Source organism: Mirounga angustirostris, unplaced genomic scaffold (genome assembly GCF_029215605.1).
Source record: "Mirounga angustirostris isolate CCGP_5_RB_7025 unplaced genomic scaffold, mMirAng1.0.hap1 SCAF_6, whole genome shotgun sequence".
Classification (NCBI taxonomy): domain Eukaryota; kingdom Metazoa; phylum Chordata; class Mammalia; order Carnivora; family Phocidae; genus Mirounga; species Mirounga angustirostris.
The window spans coordinates 67,457,299-67,479,412 of record NW_026991714.1 but is presented as its reverse complement, the minus strand read 5'-3'; the positions used below and the strand labels follow the sequence as shown (position 1 = coordinate 67,479,412).

General features: G+C 40.7%; 1 protein-coding gene across 1 annotated transcript in view; it reads left to right on the top strand.

Moving 5' to 3' along the window:
- The window catches only part of DNAH14 (dynein axonemal heavy chain 14), a 341,596-nt gene that overhangs the window by 136,272 nt on the left and 183,210 nt on the right, over window positions 1-22,114 (top strand). Inside the window, exons 29-32 of the mRNA XM_064595530.1 lie at window positions 5,435-5,522; window positions 8,389-8,642; window positions 20,227-20,458; window positions 21,125-21,178. Coding sequence (XP_064451600.1) covers window positions 5,435-5,522; window positions 8,389-8,642; window positions 20,227-20,458; window positions 21,125-21,178 — 628 coding nt within the window. The remainder of the gene's footprint in view (window positions 1-5,434; window positions 5,523-8,388; window positions 8,643-20,226; window positions 20,459-21,124; window positions 21,179-22,114) is intronic.

Below are 22,114 nucleotides of genomic sequence, written 5' to 3'. Positions count from 1 at the left end.
TTTAACCCTAAGATTACATTATATATATTTAAGCTTAATTATCTGCTAATCCAAGTGGGAAGTATCTGCAGAAATGTATGGAGTAAAGTTTCATGAAATGGGTTTTGATAGAACATGACAGCACATGGCTGAAGGGAAAATAAGCATTTTTTTACAGTGTGAATATTTCAGTTGGAAAGCATGATCAGGGAGTGCATTCGGGTGGGTTCTGTGTGCTTGGACTCACGCCTATCTGCAAACTGGCCAGGAGCTGGACTCGTGACGGCACGTTGCTGCCTGCTTTCTGAGGACCCCATGCACAGCAGGCTCGGGTTGCAGCCCACCCCACTTCTGCTTCCTCGCAGTGCTTGCTTGGTTCAGGCCTTGTAATGTTCTCCTTTGTAACTTCCAGTCCGTTTAGAGTGAAGAAAGAGCCTCAGAGCGTGAACTTTTCAACGAATTTCCTAGAGCCGTCTTGTGCATTTCTAATTATTTGTGGTTGGTTATAGAAAGGCTATTTATTAGTCTTGGGGTTTTAATATCTATGTTTATGAATATGATCCTGAATGCCAACACAAGACTTCTAGAGCAGAGCAGATTATTACTTACTCCATAAATAACCAGGATGACTTTCCTTGGCTCCATTTCTTCCCTGGGGTGACGTGATGAGAGCCAGATGTCTACATGTGAGGGCAAGGAACCCTGAAAAATGCATCTGGACATTTGAGGGACAAACCGATTTTCACTTGTTGCACTGGGACTTTTGTCAGACAATCTAATCATTTACTATTAATGATAGTTCTTTCTCTTTTTTTGCAGTCCTTTTAGAAATGTCTCTTCCTCTTCCTGTTATTTAGGATGATAAATTTTGTGCAGTGTTGAAAAGTACAGATGACAGTGAGCATCCTTCTTTGGTTCCTAATTTTACTGGGAACATTTCTAACGTTTCATCGTTTGTTATGATGCTTGGATTTCTGGAATATACCCCTCATCAAAGTAAAGAGTTTTATTCTCTTCCTTGTGTGTAAAGTTTTTAGTAATTAAAGGATGTCTCATTTGTTCAAAGTTTTTTTAATGAATCTGTCAAGAAACCCAAATACTCTTTTGCCTTTAATTTGTGGTTGTCATGAATTTCCTTATGTTGAACTTCCCTTGATTTTCCTGTTCATTTTTTGGTCCACTTACTTTATTTTCTAGAAAACTGTATTAAACATTTCCTCCTTTTCTGTGGGTTTGTCCTTACCCTTTTTTTTTTTAATTTCTAGCATTTATTTCTAATAAATAACTGTGTCACCAGCCCTGTTGGCTCCCTTGACCTTGTCCCCATGTCTGCAAAGAGTCCTTTCATTGAACTCTTGAGGTACCCTTTGCATGCATGTGCCCTCCTGCTTCACTGCTCCCCATCCCATTGTATGTCTTCCAATCACCAGGCTTTTGATCTGGGGGGTTTCACTTACTATTGTTATATTGAGTTTCTTCATGTCTTTTGGGGCAGCCATGCCAAAGTCATAAGCAGTTCCTTTTATCTAGTGAATACTCTTTAAATGTTAATGTACAAAGTGAAACATATTTTTATCAAAGCCTACAGTAAATATCTCTGATTTGTCCACAGTGAGCATGGATCACTTCATAATACCCTTCCATCACAGCCTCCTTGTTGTAATCATGCAGGATTTTATTCCAAATGAAGCTAGTTCTCAGTTTATGGATCAGTAATTATCTAGTCTTAGTAAGGTTCTTGGTTTGTTTTGTTTTTGTTCATTACCGATTCATAGGTCTCACATTTTAGAGTTTGTTTTCCTTGTGCTATATATATTTCCAAGTAATATTTTCTGGAAAACATCTGTGAGTGGCAAATATTTTTATTTTTCCCTCTTGCAGGCTAGTTGAACGGAATTAATTTTAAGTTCAAATCCAATTTGTTGAATGCTAGCTCCCCAAAATGTGACCCAAACAACGTGTTGATAAGACAGAGCTGAGTGTGTGGGGTAAAGGAGAAGCCCTACTGAGAGCCCCCCCAGAGCGCCCAGGCGAGGAAGGGTTAAACTGGGATGTGTGTCCTGTTGCAGTCTGGTTTCAGGCAGGCCTTGCAGTGTGGGGCTTGATTACAGCTGGGTAGAGATCAGGGGACAGCCGTTTGGGATTGGAGGACACAGAGCAGGGGCTGCCCTTTGACGGTGGGTTTTGGAAAAAGCATCATTTTTGTTTTCACACGTGACAGAATGGTGAGGTGTTATCTTCATCACGCATTCAATTTGGCAAAACAGTGTCTTCTACCTGGAACCTTTTCTGAGCTTTTGAGTACATACTTTCAGTATTCCCTCTGGGGAAATGATTTCTCTTTCATCAAATATCGCAGGGCCTGGCAGTGTTTGATCTCACCAGAGCATGTTCGCATGGCACACGCCCTGCTGGTGGAGCGATTGTCAGATGCCAGAGATGCCCCTGATCTCCGAGAGCTTCAGCCGGTGTTAGAACCGGTAAAGGAGCGGTCTGTGGCTGCGTGAGCTTTGTTAACACTGCTTCCCCAGGTTCCTGCTTCCGTTGGTTGTCCGTTCACAGTCAGACTGGCGAGCCCCTCTCCCTCTCCCACCGGGTGCTCCTGGGAATCACAGAGGCCCCCTGTGCGCACGGCTGCGGGTCGCAGGACGGATGCGCAGCCCCAGGCTGGGAGTGGCACACCTTCCAGTGCATGGATGTTCCTTTCCATTTCTCCTGGACGCTGCAAACTGCCTTTGTCACTTCCCTGGCGCACGGGTTCCAGCGCTGCTTCAGACACACCAGCCATGTCTTATGGGAAAATGCCAGGGTCGACAAACTTTGGTTCCTTTCTTCCCCTCTCTCCACTTCCTCTCTTCCTCCCTGTGCTTCCCACCGTGTTTTAGGATGTGTGGTGTGATTGCAGGCCCTACTCTGCTTCTCTCTCCAGCCTCATTGGCCCTCGGAGATTTGCATTCACAGTGGCCACCGGCGGCTGAGTAGGGGGCGGCGGGTGTGGGGACAGGCAGAGGCCACTGCAGTCCCTACTTAGAAAGCTCTCTCCTCATCGTCCCGAAGAGCCAATCCCCCCTCCCTCTTGGGTGTGTCAAACTTGGCAGGAGTGTTCTTTGGTGGCTCTGCTCTTCTTTCTATCATTCAATCCAACTTTTCAAGTTGTGGATGCCCTGGAGCACACTTTCTTGTGTTCCAGGGTTTTCTATGTGTGTGCATGTACATATGTGTGTATGTAGAATATATATGACATAGGTATTATTATATAGTATTCATATATTATCTGTCATTTGAAGGGATATGGTTCACGATGAAGACAGGATTATTAGGTCAAAAATCTTGATCCACTCTCTCCCAAGAGACTATAAAAAATCAGAATAAATATTTCCAAAACCCTGGAGGAAACAAAATAAGTGTGCTCTGTGTGTGTGTGTGTATTTATATAAATATAAACACAGGGCAAGTGTCAAAATAGAAGTAAGATCTTAATTAAAAGAAGATTTTGTCAAAAGAGAATTGGAACTACATGTTGTTTGAGAGATAAAGCAGTGCTACACAAAGTTGTGAATAAAAGCAGGAAAGACAGGTCACGTAACAGCAAGCAAAAAGAAAACAAAGACATAAAATAAAAGGTCGTTTTAATTGATGAAACATACATTTGCCACTGATGTTGTTTTGAAATATATAGAAAGTTGTTATAAACCTATTTCTCCCCAGTGGCAGTGATAAGAAAATAATAAGAACAGACACCATTTGCAATTACAGCAAAATTTAGAGGAACAAATATTCATTTTAAAAGTAAGCTAAATTCTTTTTTTTTTAAGATTTTATTTATTTATTTGACAAAGAGAGTGACACATGGAGAGAGGGAGCACAAGCAGGGGGGAATGGGAGAGGGAAAAGCGGGCTTCCCATGGAGCAGGGAACCTGATGTGGGGCTCAATCCCAGGATCATGACCTGAGCTGAAGGCAGATGCTTAACGACTGAGCCACCCAGGTGCCCCAGTAAACTAAATTCTAAATTAAGTTGATAAGTAAGAAAAGAAGCCATCGAAGGAGAAGAAAATGAGTGAAGTTTAGTGTCAAGAATTTCTGACACATGACGTCAGTGATGAAATGTGAAGATTGATCAATTTGATTATGTAGAAACTAAACACTTCTGAGTGAAACAAACCCACTGTAACAATATGCAGACATACTCTGTTGGCACATATTAACTTGATCTTAAATAAAAATGTCTGCATATTTTTCATGAATCCTATTTTTTCCTTACGATTAATTTTTTAAAATTAACATATAATGTATTTGTTTCAGGGGTACCGGTCTGTGATTCATCAGTCTTATACAATTGACAGTGCTCACCATAGCACATACCCTCCCCAATGTCTATCACCCAGCCACCCCATCCCTCCCACCCCCCTCCACTCCAGCAACCCTCCATATGTTTCCTGAGATTAAGAGTCTCGAATGGTTTGTCTCCCTCTCCAGTTTCCTCTTGTTTCATTTTTCCCTCCCTTCCCCTATGATCCTGTGTCTTGTTTCTCAAATTCCTCATATCAGTGAGATCATATGATACTTGTCTTTCTCTGATTGACTTATTTCGCTCAGCATAATACCTTCTAGTTCCATCCATGTCATTGCAAATGGCAAGATTTCATTCTTTTTGACAGCTGAGTAGTATTCCATTGTATATATATACCACATCTTCTTTATCCATTCATCTGTCGATGGACATCTGGGCTCTTTCCACAGTTTGGCTATTGTGGACATTGCTGCTATAAACATCGGGGTGCACGTACCCCTTCGGATCCCTACATTTGTATCTTTGGGGTAAATACCCAGTAGTGCAATTGCTGGGTCGTAGGGTAGCTCTGTTTTCAACTTTTTTGATGAACCTCCACACTGTTTTCCAGAGTGGCTGCACCAGCTTGCATTCCCACCAACAGTGTAGGAGGGTTCCCCTTTCTCCGCATCCTTGCCAACATCTGTTGTTTCCTGACTTGTTAAATTTAGGCATTCTGATTGGTGTGGGGTGGTATCTCATTGAGGTTTTGACTTGTATTTCCCCCCTATGATTAATTTTTAAAGCTAAATGCAAGGCTTTACTGCTAAAATTCATTTGATGGTTTCAAATTATTTTAAATACTGATTTTGTCATTGCTAGTATTAGAAATTCAAAGCTAATACGTATCATCTCCCCCTTCTAGTTTTACCACCCCAGAAACTCAGTGGCTCTATTGGAGAAGTACTGGTGTTATTAAAGGGAAATTTAAGGAATATGCGTTATGCATGAATGAATAAGGCTCTAACAACTCTAGCATTTGGTCCCATACACATATACCTAAGTTAGAATTAAAAAACCAGAGATCCTAAAGGAAAATCCCCTCGTGATGTTGTCATGCTTGATCATTAAATGGCCAGTATGATTACACATAATAATAGAAATAAAATGTTTTGTTTGTAGGTTTGTAAGTCAAGGGGTCGAAGACTGGAGCTGCCAGGCTTTTTCTACATGGGTGGTGTCTCATCCAGGACAAGTGGTCCTCATGGTGGTGAGTTAGTTTGTGGCTATTCTGCCAAGAAAGCAAAGATTTAGAAATAAACCATTACAATGGGTACTGATACATGTCGCTTACTTTGAAATGCATCAAAAAATGAGATGGACGGATGGATGGATACACGGACAGATGTGTGAGAAAGTAAATACAACAAAAAATTAGTTAGAATATAGGTGGTGGGTATATGGGTGTTTGTTTTATAATTCAACTTTTTTATGGTTTTAAAATTGTTTCATAATAAAATGTTGAATGAAAATAAGTCATAAATTATTTTCTCAGGGATATCCCTCTATTGCATTGTATTTGGGGTCTATTGCTGCATTAAAAAGTTGCCACAAACTTAGTTGCTTAAAACAGCACACGTTTGTTATCTCGCAGTGGGTTGAAGTCCTCCCTGGAGTCGCTGGTTAAAATCAAGGTGTCGGCAGGGCTGCATTCCTTCCTGGAGGCTCAGGGCAGAGTCCCTTCCCTTCTCTTTCCCAGCTTCTAGAGGCCACTGGCATGCCTTCATTTTTAAAGCCAGCCATGTTTACATCTGTCTGCTCTTCTGTAGTCAAACCTCCCTCTGCTCGCAGGCAGAAAAAGTTCTCCAGGTTTAAGGGTACACACGGTCATACTGGCCCCACTCAGATAACCCAGAATACTCTCTCCATCTGAAGGTCTTGATTTCATCACACTTGTGAAGTCCGTTTTGCCATGTCAGGTGGCAACGGCACAGACTCTGGGGATTTGCTCAAGGATGTCTTTCCAGGGAGCCTTCATTCTGCCAAGTGTCACTGTTCTGGACCGCAAAGGAGGAAGAGAAATGAGGTGTGTGTGATAGCAAAGGAAGCCAAAACACGGGGTTCTTTGGAGAGCTCGTGAAGTAGTGGTTAAAGCCAGGACAGTAGGGAATTCCCCTGTAGACCATGTAGAATGAAAGAAGGACAAGGGTAGACCCCAGGGGACATCCCCCATTTAGCAAGCAGGCGAAGGAAGGGGCTCCATGAAGGACAATGCCAGAGGCGTCCTGGAAGCTACGGGAGCAGAGGGCGAACTGGACTGACTTTCCTCTGGAGATAGTGAGCGGTTGTCATGTTAAAATGCTCTGGAGAGGTCTGAAAAGTCTGTTACGCCTGTCGGTGATGAGAGTCCCCACGCACTTGGGGACAGTGGTTCTCCCCCCTGCCCTGATGGAGCCCAGCCCCATGAGGTACCATCATCAAGTGTTTGTAAAGCAGACTTGACTCTATTAAATTTAAAGATAGCATCACATCTTTTCACTGTGCCTTGCCCCACCACAACTCTCACGTCTCTGTTCAGATCACCTGGGATTCTGCACACAAATAATGATGTCCAATCTCCCCGGTCCCTTTCGTCGTGCATTTGACTGAATATTGGTAAAATACTCGAAGATCCTGAGCTGCGAGGACTTGTTTAAGCTGTTGTCTACAAAGGCAGCAAAATGATGATGAATCAGTCTGGACATTTCTGTGGTTGACCAGGCATCCAGATAATCAGATCTGCTCTACAAAGAGAAGATCATCCCCAGGTCCCTGGTCCTCCAAATATGCTGACCAATAAGAAGCGGCTTGAACTGAAATCATTGAACAGACTTTACCAAATTTCCTCCCCTGTCTGCCCAGCCTGCTGCTAATTTCCCATCCCAGTGCACCACTGACAATGTCCCCTTCTCCTGCGCTTCTGCATGTGGAGCACTGCGGGGGTGGGGATGATAACGTGCCTGAATGTTCTGGCCACTGAGAATTTCAGTGCGGATTTATCCAAGCCACAACAGTGGACATTTCCCTTCTAGTTGTCTAAGGAAAGAAAGATCTGGTTCACAGCCCACCTCCCCAGAGCCCACACTGATGCAGCCTAGCAAGGGGACCCGGCCCATCAGATGCTCTCTGTGAGGCTGTGACTCTTGAATAAATGCTTCAAACGCAGCAGGGCAGTGGCTTTTGAGCGGATTCCTCTGTGCTGTGGCCGTGACATTGGTTCCTGCCGCCTGGCCCAGACTCGCTCCTGCCCACTTCCCAAGCCACGGCCTTTCGCCTCCTGTCAATCTGCCACATCCTCTCAGAAAGTCAGAGTTGGTTCCTGCTGCATGCAGCCAAGAACACAGACTGCTGCATCAGGTTCCACATCCTCTCCCCTTTTACCTTGCTCTGGAAAAAAGTCCCACCGCTATACCTCTTACCCTATGCTAAATATTCCAGTGTTTATTTCTTTATAGCCTTAGGCACTTCAAATTCATGAAATCCCAAGACGAACTCACTATGCCCCTTCATCCTCCAGCACACTCTTCCTTTGGTAGGTACTATCCTAGGGACCAAAATCACAGTTCACCCAATCACGGGCCAGAAACCTACAAGCCTCCCGACGTATGCCCCTCCACTGACTCCCAGGTCAATGTGACATTAAGCCAGTGGCCTTCTTAAAACAACTCTGGCACATAGGGAGAGAGCCTCAAAGATGCATCAAATAACAGAAGTCCTGCAGACTTTCTGAAAACTATCACAGACGACATATTCTAGGAAGAGTGTTTCTGGGTTCTGCTCAGCACACAGTCCTAATTTCATGCTGGAGTTTTCTACCATTATTACTATCCTGGGTTATTACTCAGTCTAGTGATGATGGCTAAGAATATCTGATTTCGAAAGTAGAACTATTGGTAGTAAATATATTTCAATTTATTAAAAAATAAGGCCCCACGAGCATTAATCAAATTCAGTGTCTAACTCTCAAATACATTCAAATGTGTAAGTTCTCTTTCACACACAAACGTACTCACACCACACAGAGACATCAAGAAAACATCTGGTTTAATTTATAAAGTTTATTTTTCAATGATCGTCTTTCTATCTTAATTTTTCAGAGCCAGATCATGTTTTATAATGATTGCATCAAAAGTTTCGTGAGTTCTCATTCAAGAGCAGAGTTGGAGAAGGTCCATGCTGGCGTGATCCATCACCTAGAAGAGATTGCAGAGCTGGTGGCGCTGGACACCAATAACTCCCGCACGCAGGTTGTCCTGGGAGCATTGCTCACGCTCCGTGTGCACTGCAGAGACATCGTGAGAGATTTACTGCTGAAAGGCATCTCCAGTGCGGGCGATTTTGAGTGGACGAGGTAAGTAGATCCCAGTTACGACTCTGCCTAAAATAACTCGTCACACAGCTACCTCTAGGTAGATTGATTCTCTACCGCAAATTTTGTCAAACCTGCCTTTGAATTTTCTGGGATTTATAGAAATTCTGGACAAACTGTGTCAGTTTGAGTCCCCTATGCCTGTGCTTTCTTCCCTCTCTTTTCCGCTGTCCCTCCCTTCATTTTAACTTCCTTCATCTTTCTGGATCGGCTTGGCTCCTCCCATCATTCCGCCAGAGTGCAGCCCTCCCTCAGGCCTCGACTCTCCCCTGTGTGCTGTCTGTTCTGGAATACTCTAAACTGGGAAACAAACCAGAGAACATTTCTAGCCAGTTCTGTACCTCAGAGCTTCCTTTCTTCTACCAGGAGCCTGGTATAGTATATACTCATACATATATATTTCATATATGAAACACCACAAGTGTGAAGCTGTAGGAAAATAGAGCCACTGACCCTGGGGAGAAGAGGAGAGCAAGCATAAGATTCCTATGATAAATGTGAAGTTTCAAACTTCTGAGTTTTTTTTTTTTTCCTAAAGATTCCTCTGTTCGTGGAAAAATAACTGTCCTGACTGCATAAGGTCTTTGATTCTCAAGAAAAGTTAATTTTTAAAGAAATTCTGCACAAGTATAAATTTCCTTATTTTAGATGTGACAATTTCCTTTAAACTCTAGGGAAAAGGGAGCAGGGAGGCTGATATATTTGACTAACACCACTTGAATTTTACTGAATACTTTACATTTGATATATATTCACATGTTCATTTTACTGCAGAAGTATAACTGTATACCACTTTTTTTTTATTCTTATGTTAATCCCCATACATTACATCATTAGTTTTAGATGAAGTGTTCCATGATTCATTGTTTGTGCATAACATCCAGTGCTCCATGCAGAATGTGCCCTCCTCAATACCCACCGCCAGGCTAACCCATCCTCCCACCCCCCTCCCCTCTAGAACCCTGTTTGTTTTTCAGAGTCCATCGTCTCTCATGGCTTGTCTACCCCTCTGATTTCCCCCGCTCCATTCTTCCCCTCCCGCTACCTTCTTCTTCTTCTTTTTTTTTTTTCTTAACATATATTGCATTATTTGTTTCAGAGGTACAGATCTGAGATTCAACAGTCTTGCACAATTCACAGCGCTTACCAGAGCACATACCCTCCCAGTGTCTTTCACCCAGTCACCCCATCCCTCCCACCCCACCCCCCACTCCAGCAACCCTCAGTTTGTTTCCTACAATTAAGAATTCCTCATATCAGTGAGATCATATGATACATGTCTTTCTCTGTTTGACTTACTTCACTAAACATAATACCCTCCAGTTCCATCCGCGTCGTTGCAAATGGCAAGATCTCATTCCTTTTGATGGCTGCATAATATTCCATTGTATATATATACCACCTCTTCTTGATCCATTCATCTGTCGATGGACACCTTGGCTCTTTCCACAGTTTGGCTATTGTGGACATTGCTGCTATAAACATCGGGGTGCACGTACCCCTTCAGATCCCTACTTTTGTATCTTTGGGGTAAATACCCAGTAGTGCAATTGCTGGATCATATGGTAGCTCTATTTTCAACTTTTTGAGGAACCTCCATACTGTTTTCCAGAGTGGCTGCACCAGCTTGCATTCCCACCAACAGTGTAGGAGGGTTCCCCTTTCTCTGCATCCCCGCCAACATCTGTCGTTTCCTGACTTGTTAATTTTAGCCATTCTGACTGGTGTGAAGTGGTATCTCATTGAGGTTTTGATTTGGGATTTCCCTGATGCCGAGCAATGTTGAGCACTTTTTCATGTGTCTGTTGGCCATTTGGATGTCTTCTTTGGAAAAATGTCTGTTCATGTCTTCTGCCCATTTCTTGATTGGATTCTTTGTTCTTTGGGTGTTGAGTTTGATGAGTTCTTTATAGATTTTGGATACTAGCCCTTTATCTGATATGTCATTTGCAAATATCTTCTCCCATTCTGTCAGTTGTCTTTTGGTTTTGTTGACTGTTTCCTTTGCTTTGCAAAAGCTTTTTATCTTGATGAAGTCCCAATAGTTCATTTTTGCCCTTGCTTCCCTTGCCTTTGGCGATGTTTCTAGGAAGAAGTTGCTTCGGCTGAGGTCGAAGAGGTTGCTGCCTGTGTTCTCCTTTAGGATTTTGATGGACTCCTGTCTCACATTGAGGTCTTTCAACCATTTGGAGTCTATTTTTGTGTGTGGTGTAAGGAAATGGTCCAGTTTCATTCTTCTGCATGTGGCTGTCCAATTTTCCCAACACCATTTGTTGAAGAGACTGTCTTTGTTCCATTGGACATTCTTTCCTTCTTTGTCAAAGATGAGTTGACCATAGAGTTGAGGGTCCATTTCTGGGCTCTCTATTCTGTTCCATTGATCTATGTGTCTGTTTTTGTGCCAGTACCATGCTGTCTTGATGATGACAGCTTTGTAATAGAGCTGGAAGTCCGGAATTGTGATGCCGCCGGCTTTGCTTTTCTTTTTCAACGTTCCTGTGGCTATTTGGGGTCTTTTCTGGTTCCATACAAATTTTAGGATTATTTGTTCCATTTCTTTGAAAAAAGTGGATGGTATTTTGATGGGGATTGCATTGAATGTGTAGATGGCTCTAGGTAGCATTGACATCTTCACAATATTTGTTCTTCCAATCCATGAGCATGGAACGTTTTTCCATTTCTTTGTGTCTTCCTCCATTTCTTTCATGAGTATTTTATAGTTTTCTGAGTAAAGATCCTTTGTCTCTTTGGTTAGATTTATTCCTAGGTATCTTATGGTTTTGGGTGCAATTGTAAATGGGATCGACTCCTTAATTTCTCTTTCTTCTGTCTTGTTGTTGGTGTATAGGAATGCCACTGACTTCTGTGCATTGATTTTATATCCTGCCACTTTACTGAATTCCTGTATGAGTCGTAGCAGTTTTGGGGTGGAGTCTTTTGGGTTTTCTACATACAGTATCATATCATCTGCAAAGAGTGAGAGTTTGACTTCTTCTTTGCCAATTTGGATGCCTTTGATTTCTTTTTGTTGTCTGATTGCTGTGGCTAGGACTTCCAGTACTATGTTGAATAGCAGTGGTGATAGTGGACAACCTTGCCGCGTTCCTGATCTTAGGGGGAAAGCTCTCAGTTTTTCCCCATTGAGAATGATATTCGCTGTAGGTTTTTCATAGATGGCTTTTATGATATTGAGGTATGTACCCTCGATCCCTATACTCTGAAGAGTTTTGATCAAGAAAGGATGCTGTACTTTGTCAAAAGCTTTTTCTGCATCTATTGAGAGGATCATATGGTTCTTGTTCTTTCTTTTGTTAATGTATTGTATCACATTGATTGATTTGCGGATGTTGAACCAACCTTGCAGCCCAGGGATAAATCCCACTTGGTCATGGTAAATAATCCTTTTAATGTACTGTTGGATCCTATTGGCTAGTATTTTGGTGAGAATTTTTGCATCCATGTTCATCAGGGATATTGGTCTGTAATTCTCCTTTTTGATGGAGTCGTTGCCTGGTTTTGGGATCAAGGTAATGGTGGCCTCATAAAATGAGTTTGGAAGTTTTCCTTCCATTTCTATTTTTTGGAACAGTTTCAGAAGAATAGGTATTAATTCTTCTTGAAATGTTTGGTAGAATTCCCCTGGGAAGCCATCTGGCCCTGGGCTTTTGTTTGTTGGGAGATTTTTGATGACTGCTTCAATTTCCTTAGTGGTTATAGGTCTGTTCAGGTTTTCTATTTCATCCTGGTTCAGTTTTGGTAGTTGATACATCTCTAGGAATGCCTCCATTTCTTCCAGATTATCTAATTTGCTGGCATAGAGTTGCTCATAATATGTTCTTATAATTGTTTGTATTTCTTTGGTGTTGGTTGTGATCTCTCCTCTTTCATTCATGATTTTGTTGATTTGGGTCATTTCTCTTCTCTTTTTGATAAGTCTGGCCAGGGGTTTATCAATCTTGTTAATTCTTTCAAAGAACCAGCTCCTAGTTTCGTTGATCTGTTCTACTGTTCTTTTAGTTTCTATTTCATTGATTTCTGCTCTGATCTTTATTATTTCTCTTCTCCTGCTGGGTTTAGGCTTTATTTGCTGTTCTTTCTCCAGCTCCTTTAGGTGTAGGGTTAGGTTGTGTATTTGAGACCTTTCTTGTTTCTTGAGAAAGGCTTGTATTGCTATATACTTTCCTCTTAGGACTGCCTTTGCTGCATCCCAAAGATTTTGAATAGTTGTGTTTTCATTTTCATTGGTTTCCATGTATTTTTTTAATTCTTCTTTAATTTCCTGGTTGACCCATTCATTCTTCAGTAGGATGCTCTTTAGCCTCCATGTATTTGAGTTCTTTCCGACTTTCCTCTTGCGATTGAGTTCTAGTTTCAAAGCACTGTGGTCTGAAAATAGGCAGGGAATGATCCCAGTCTTTTGGTACCGGTTGAGACCTGATTTATGACCTAGGATGTGATCTATTCTGGAGAATGTTGCATGGGCACTAGAGAAGAATGTGTATTCCGTTGCTTTGGGATGGAATGTTCTGAATATGTCTGTGAAGTCCATTTGGTCCAGTGTGTCATTTAAAATCTTTATTTCCTTGTTGATCTTTTGCTTAGACGATCTGTCCATTTCAGTGAGGGGGGTGTTAAAGTCCCCCACTATTATTGTATTGTTGTCAATGTGTTTCTTTGCTTTTGTTATTAATTGCCTTATATAATTGGCTGTTCCCATGTTAGGGGCATAGATATTTACAATTGTTAGATCTTCTTGTTGGATAGATCTTTTAAGTAGGATATAATGTCCTTCCTCATCTCTTATTACAGTCTTTGGTTTAAAATCTAATTTGTCTGATATAAGGATTGCCACCCCAGCTTTCTTTTGGTGTCCATTAGCATGGTAAATGGTTTTCCACCCCCTCACTTTCAATCTGGGGGTGTCTTTGGTTCTAAAATGAGTCTCTTGCAGACAGCATATCGATGGGTCTTGTTTTTTAATCCAGTCTGATAGCCTGTGTCTTTTGATTGCGGCATTTAGCCCATTTACATTCAGGGTAACTATTGAAAAATAGGAATTTAGTGCCGTTGTATTGCCTGTAAGGTGACTGTTACCGTATATTGTCTGTGTTCCTTTCTGGTCTATGTTGCTTTTAGGCTCTCTCTTTGCTTAGAGGACCCCTTTCAAGATTTCCTGTAGGGCTGGTTTTGTGTTTGCAAATTCCTTTAGTTTTTGTTTGTCCTGGAAGCTTTTTATCTCTCCTTCAATTTTCAATGACAGCCTAGCTGGATAGAGTATTCTTGGCTGCATATTTTTCTCATTTAGTGCTCTGAATATATCCTGCCAGTCCTTTCTGGCCTGCCAGGTCTCTGTGGATAGGTCTGTTGCCAGTCTAATGTTTCTACCATTGTAGGTTACATATCTCTTCTCCCGAGCTGCTTTCAGGATTTTCTCTTTGTCTATGAGACTTGTAAGTTTTACTATTAGATGTCGGGGTGTTGACCTATTTTTATTGATTTTGAGAGGGGTTCTCTGTGCTTCCTGGATTTTGATGCCTGTTTCCTTCCCCAAATTAGGGAAGTTCTCTGCTATAATTTGCTCCATTATACCTTCTGCCCCTCTCTCTCTTTCTTCTTCTTCTGGGATCCCAATTATTCTAATGTTGTTTCATCTTATGGTATCGCTTATCTCTCGAATTCTGCCCTCGTGATCCAGTAGTTGTTTATCTCTTTTTTTCTCAACTTCTTTATTTTCCATCATTTCATCTTCTATATTACTGATTCTCTCTTCTGCCTCATTTATTCTAGCAGTTAGTGCCCCCATTTTTGATTGCACCTCATTAATAGCCTTTTTGATTTCTACTTGGTTGGATTTTAGCTCTTTTACTTCTCCAGAAAGGGTTTCTCTAATAACTTCCATATTTTCTTCAAGCCCAGCTAGTATCTTTAAAGTGATGATTCTGAACTCTAGATCTGACATCGTACTAATGTCCATATTGAGTAGGTCCCTGGCAGTCGGTACTACCTCTTGTTCTTTTTGTTGAGGTGATTTTTTCTGTCTTGTCATTTTGTGCAGAGGAGAATAGATTAATGAGAGAACAAAATGCTAGCAGAGTAACAACGTCCCCAGAAAATATACTCTAAACAAATCAAAAAAGACCTGAAGCAGTGGAAAAAGAAAGGGAAAGAGAGAAAAAAGAGAAAGAAAAAAAAAAGAAAAAGATAAAGATAAAAACAAAAACAAAAACAAAAACAAACAAAACAAAACAACAACAACAAAAACAGAATGTGATCAAATATGATCAGGCTGGTATATAGATCAGTTCCACACACTAGATTTGGGGTGTATTTTGGTCTTTTAGAAGAAAGTGCCTCCCAAAATTTTAAAGAAAGAAAAACTTATATATGTACAAAAATAAGGGTTGACATGATGAAGGGATGGAATATGACTGTAAAGATGGAAATTATAAAAAATTTTATAAAAGGAATTGATAAGAAGTTGTTTGAAAAAGAAAGAAGAGGATTTAAAAAAAGAAAAAAGAAAAAAAAAGGGAGAGGATGTGATCAGGCAGGGGAATAGAAAACACCATATACGAGAGATTTTGGGTATATTTTAATCTGTTAGAGGAAACTATCTCAAAATTTTAAAGAGAGAACAACTTATATATATAAGCCAAAAATACGGGTAACTACTATGAAGGGATAGAATATGACTCTAAAAATGAAAAATAAAAATGTTTTTTTTAAAAAAAGGGATTGATAAGATGTTGGTTGAAAAAGGGAAATAGAAAAATTCAAAAAGAAAAAAAAGAAAAAAAGACAGTTAAAAAAATTAACTTTGAAACACTAAAGAATCATGGTAAAAAAGCCGTGAATTCTATGTGCAGTATTCCCCTAGCACTGGAGTTCTGCCGTTCTCATTGATCGGTAAACTTGGTCTTGGCTGGCTGTTCTCGCTGATCTTCTGGGGAGGGGCCTGTTGCCGTGGCTTCCAAATTTCTCTGCCGGAGGCGGAATTGCCCCACCCTTGCCCCCTCCCGGCTAAGTAATCTGCTCGGGTTTGCTCTCCGGGGCTTTTGTTCCCTGCGAGCTTTCCGTACAGCTTTGGAGGCGGAGAGTGAAAATGGCAGCCTCCCAATCTCCGCCCTGGAGGAGCCGAGAACTCGGGGCCCCGCTTCTCAGTGAGCCCCCAGAGAAAAGCCGCCAGTCACTCCCGTCTCCCCGGTCTCCAGCCGCACTCCGTGCTCACCCGGCCCGTGACCGCACGGTTCTGTCTCTGGCACCCGACACCGGGTGGAGTCTCCAAACCCAGCAGATCCCTGCGGTGCACTCCCGTGCGGCTCCTCCCCGGGGAGGAAGGTGAGTCTCCCCGGATCTGCTGCTTGTTGGGTCCCTGCTGGAGGAGCAGGGGCCCGACTGCGCCGCGGATCACGGTTTATGGCAACCCTGAGCTGAGAGCCTGCGCCTCGGCTCTGTCTCTGTAGCCGGCTTCCCTGGTCCGATACCTGGGAGCTCTGCCACACTCAGGCACCCCCGGTCTTTCTGTGACCCCGAGGGTCCTGAGACCACACTGTCCCAGAGGGTTCCACCCCCCGCTTAGCCACCAGAGTGACATCCCTCAGCGGAGCAGACTTTTAAAAGTTCCGATTTTGTGCTCCGCGGCTCTATCACTTGCCAGAAGCGGCGGCCGGAGGCCCCTCCCCCGCCGTCTATCCTCCCGAATATCACCTCAGATTCACTTCTCCGCACGTCCTACCTTCCAGAAAGTGGTTGCTTTTCTGTTCAGAGAGTTGTTGCTATTCCTTTTTTCGATCTCCTGTTGGGTTTGTAGGTGTTCAGAATGGTTTGATCCCTATCCAGCTGATTTCCTGAGAGGAGATGAAATCCAGGTCTCCTACTCCTCCGCCATCTTGCTCCGCCCTCCTAACTGTATACCACTTTTAATTGCCAAAGAAATATGCTGTATTGATGAACCATCACCCAAAAGTTCAGTATGTCATTATTACTTTCTAGTAACTCTCTTTGAAAGTGAAAATGACAGGTGGAAGAGCATACTTAGAAAAGTAAAATAGGAAAGACATGATTCTAATCAACTCTGTGAGCATCTATGATTCTAGGGCTACAGTTCCCAAGTTGCATGCCAAAGTGCCCCAAGGCCCCATAGGAATTCAAAGAGTTGAGTTCTCACTGCAAAACATTTTAAACTTTTGAAGGACTCAGAGGGATATGTATCATGTGTCAGACACCAAGCAAACTTGTAGTTCAGAGTAGTTGACAAGTTTAACATTAGACCATTAAGCATTAGAATCATCATAATGATGATTTCTTATTCTTGCAAAGCTATGTTTTAGGCAGTTGCTCTGATAAAAAAGCAAGCACTAAATGAAAACATGGTATAGGAAACAAAATTAACAGTATCCTATCTGATTCTAGGGTTTGAGAAATTGTGCAGTGCACGACAGGTACACACATCCCATTAGTAAGTAACGGTGATTATTCAAGAATGAAATAAAAATTTCATTTCTTTTCAATTTATTTGTATATATTTTAAAAATAAGCTACCAAGTTCATTAAGACAAAAATACCTTTAAACTGCTTTGGGCCTAAAAATTAATGAAATTAACTGTGAAGTATTTCTTTTGACTGGAGTAATCAAGAAAAAAATTACTGATATACTACAGGTGCAGTAAATCAGGCAAGTTTAGGAACCCCTGTTCTAGGGGAAGAATAACAGGGTGAGTAAAGCTCTGGAAATTAAAATTTAAGTGATGATTTAGTACTTGAATCATAAAACAAATCCTGGGTCTTAGGATAGCAGATAGCTTTTACTTTAGTTTATCATTCCTTTACTTCAGTACAGTAAAAGCCATATATGAGGAGTCCACAGCTAACATCATACACAACAGTGAAAAGCTGAAAGCTTTTTTCTTAAAGATTAGGAGCAAGACAAGGATGTCCACTCTCCCCACTTCTATTCAACGTAGTACTGGAGATCTTAGAACAGTTAAATAAGAAGAAGAAAGAAAAGGCATGCGGATTAGAAAGGAAGAAGTAAAACTCTCTCTCTTTGCAGATGACATATGTGTAGAAAACCCTAAAGATGCCACCAAAGAACTGACAGTCCTAATAAAGGAATCCAGTAAAGTTGCAGAATGCAAAATCAATATACAAAAATCAGTTGTATTTCTATCTACTTACAATGAACTATCAGAAAGAGAAATAAAACAATCCCTTTTACAATTACACCAAAGGAATAAAATACTTAGGAATAAATTTAACCAAAGAGGTGAAATATCTGTACACTGAAAACTCTTATGACATTAATGAGGGAAATTGAAGAAGATGCAAATAAATGAAAAGACAACCCATGATTGAGGATTGAAAAAGTTAATACTGTTAAAAGCCCATGCTACCCAAAGTCATCTATAGATTCAATGCAGAACCTCTCAAAATTCCAGTGACCTTTTTCACAGAAATAGGAAAACCTAAAATTTGTATGGAACCACAAAATACCTCAAATATCCAAAACAGTCTTAAGAAAGAAGAACAAAGCTGGAGGTATCACACTTCCTGATTTCAAGCTATATTACAAAGCTGTAGTAATCAAAACAGTACGGCATTAGCAAACACATAGACCAATGGAACAGAATAGCCCAGAAATAAAACCACACGTATATGGCCAATATATAACAAAAGAGCTAAGAATATACAATGAGGAAAGGACAGTGTCTTCAATAAATGATGCTGGGAAAATTAGATATCCCCACACAAAGAATGAAACTGAACCCCTACCTCATGCCACTCCCAGAAACCAACTGAAATGGATTAAAGACTTGAACATAAGACTTGAAGCCATAAACTCTTACTTGAAAACATAAGGCAGTAAACTTGCCATTGGTCTTGGCAATAATTTTTGGATTTGACATCAAAAGTAAAGGAAACAAAAACAAAAGTAAACAGGTGGGACTACATCAAACCAAAAGCTTCTGAACAAGAAAGGAAATCATCAAGAAAATAAAAAGGCAACCTACTGAATGTGAGAAAATATTTGCAAACCATGCATCCACTAAGGGATTAATATCCAAAATATATAAAGAACACCTACAACTCAATAGCAAAAAAAATTTTTTGGGGATTAAAAAATGGGCAGAGGAACTGAATAGACATATTCCAAGGAAGACATACAGATGGCCAACAGGTGCAGGAAACACTGCTCAGCACTTCTCATCATCAGGAAAATGCAAATCAAAACCACAATGAGATACCACCTCACACCTGTCAGAATGCCTATTATCAAAAAGACAAGAAATAAATTTTGGTGTGGATGTGGAGAAAAGAGAAATTTATACATCATTGATGGAAATGTAAATTGGTGCACCCACTATGAAAATTGTATGGCATTTTCTCATAAAATTAAAACTATAACTACCATATGATCCAGCAATTCCAATTCTTCGTATTTTCCCTAGTGAAGTAAAATCACTATCTCAAAAAGGTATCTGTACCCCATGTTCATCGCTGCATTATTTATAATAGCCAAGACGTTCATTAACTGATGAATGGATAAAGAAAATGTACATGTATAGAATGGAATATCACACAGCCATAAAAAAATGAAGTCCTGCCAATTGCTACAACACGGATGGACCTTGATGGCATTATCCTAAATGAAATAGGTCAGACAATGTGTGACCTCACTTATATGTGAAACCCAAAAACACTGAATTCATAGAAACAGAGAAGTGATTGGGGTTGCCAGAGGCTAGGGGCAGGGGATGTGGATAATGGATGAAGGAGGTCAAAGGTAACAAATTCCAGTTACAAGATAAATAAGTTCTGGGGATGTAATGGATAGTGTGGTGACCATAGTTAACAATCCTTGATTGTATATTTGAAGGATGCTAAGACAGATCTTAAATGATGGCATCACAAGAAAAATAAATTCATAACTATGTGAATGATAGATGTTACCTAAATCTGTTGTGATCATTTCACAGTATGTGCATATATCAAATCATTATGTTGTACACCTTAAACTAACACTAAGGTCTGGGTCGATATCTCCGTAAATCTGGGGAAAAAGAATACATACTCTAAAGCTACAACTGGGTTGCAAGTTTTACTCATAGCCTTATAGAGGAGAAAACTTACGGTTAGCCACACGATTCTCAGTGTTCCTAAGATAAATACCACAATAGCATCTCTCTGAGTTACCCTTGTAGTCAGGATCCTGGTTATAATGAACAATGTCTGAGCCACATCTTTATTGAAAACCATAATACACTTCTTGGGGATGATTCTTGTATAAATCCTCTGTTTGTGCAGTGCCCACATCACATCAAAGCAGCAGGACTCCGTGAGACTGTTTTCCTCGCGGGGAAATTGCTCTCATGCTGGTAGGATTCGGAGTTCTAATATTTCATGTCTAACATCGTCACTGATGAACTGTCCATAGCGCTTTTCATTTTGTTTTAACGTTTTTGTTTTTTTTAGTCAACATCCCAGTTAATCTTTGTTATGTTTCTACATGTGAAAACTAAAACTAATTTTGCCCAAATAATATGCACACTTACAATATTGTTTTCAGGCATTTGCAGTATAAATGGAATGACAAACAGAAGTTGTGCTACGTGTCTCAAGGAGATGCCAGCTTCACGTACGGCTACGAGTACCTGGGCTGCACTCCCCGGTTGGTTGTTACGCCCCTTACTAACAGGTGCTGGCTCACCCTCACCGGAGCACTGCTCCTGAATCTTGGAGGCTGCCCTGCGGGCCCTGCCGGCACGGGCAAAACGGAGAGTGTCAAAGATCTAGCCAAAGTAAGTGCTTCGGTAGCCAAAAATACTGGTTGTTCTGGTCACGCAAACCTTAACAGTATCTTAAATTTACACCATTCCTGCTATTAAGATGTTCGTAACTTTTAACAAACACCTTACCACATTTGTTAAGTCATGTAATTCATCCAGTCACTACATGTCTGCTGTGTGCTGGGATGTGGGACCTCTGCAGGCCAAGTATTCTTCTGTTTACTTGGGATTTGACTGTGCTAACTGATGAGTGAATGGTAGCATCCTGCCCTTCATTTATGGGTGATTTTGAGCTACACACAGACTTCAACCTGGGGTCGTGTGTATGTGTGTGTGTGTGTGATAGACAGACACAGGGAGAGACAAGTAACTGATGAAAGTGGAAGATATAGTTGGATGTCCTGGAACGACATCATTGAAATGCTTTTTTTCTTAGTTTTTTATTCATTTACGTGTCTTAAAAACATGACTTTAGTGTTCCATGCACTAATCAACCTAACTAATAGTGTATGTGCATTTATACTCTACTAAGATTTGTAAATTTCTAAATTTGGTATGTAATTCATCTGGAAATTGCAGTTTTCTCAAAAGAGTAAAGGCATTACTCTGGAAGTTTTAGTGTTAGTATTTTGTGTCATAATTCAAGAGATCTTTTAAAATAATTTCTTTGTTTCTCAGTCCTTAGGCAAACATTGTGTGGTCTTCAGCTGTTTTGAGGATTTGGATTATAAGGTAAAGCTTATTCATATACATGCAAGAAAAAAATATTGTGCACGTAAAAGAAATAATTTATTAAGGATTGAAAGAACAAGAAAAATATTTCCCTTAGAGAGACATTAAGTATTAACAGAACTGTAAATGCTATTAATTCTTCTAAATTAATAGAATAGAAACTTAGAATGTAATAGAAACTTAAAACACCATGCAATTTGCTTTTATGCAACTGAACTACTTCTTAAGACAGTGGTTTTCAAACTTTTTGACAGGGGGATTTTTCCAAACAAAATCTGATATGGAACATGAATTTATTTAAAAAATAGAGTACTACTCTATTAATCTAAGTTTATTTTATAAGTTCTAACCCTATACTTTTATTTACTGAAAAGGTAATCATTAAGAACAATGAGGCTATTATAATTAACACAGAAATTTGAGTCAGGGTTTGTATTGATGATTACAATTTTATGTCAGCCTTACTTTGTTTTGGTGGCATATTACCAAAGACATAGCTCATAACATTCTGAAATATTTATTGAAATGTCCTGTACCTCTGTGCCAGTCACAGATTTACTTAAAGTTTCGAAACACTCCCATTTATTTTGGTGTGCATGTTAAGTCAAACCATTTACCTTTTATTACAGTCATTGTATTGGCAGCTAAAAGCACATTACCTGTGAGATCCTGCGTTTTCAGTTTGTGCTCAGCACATTAAAAATATCAATAAACATAAATCAGCTGTTTGCATGAGTATTGTTAAGACATAGGGTCCCTAGTTTCCTCCCTGGGAACTGCCCTCCAGTGGGGTGAACAGGGCTGGGAGCAGTGGAGTGGGAGCCAAGAAACCTGCTAATCAAGATAAATTATCTTTTAATGCAATACTTTTTTAGAATCAAAATTAATGCCAGACTCCCTGCTCAGCGAGGAGCCTGCTTCTCCCTCTGACCCTCC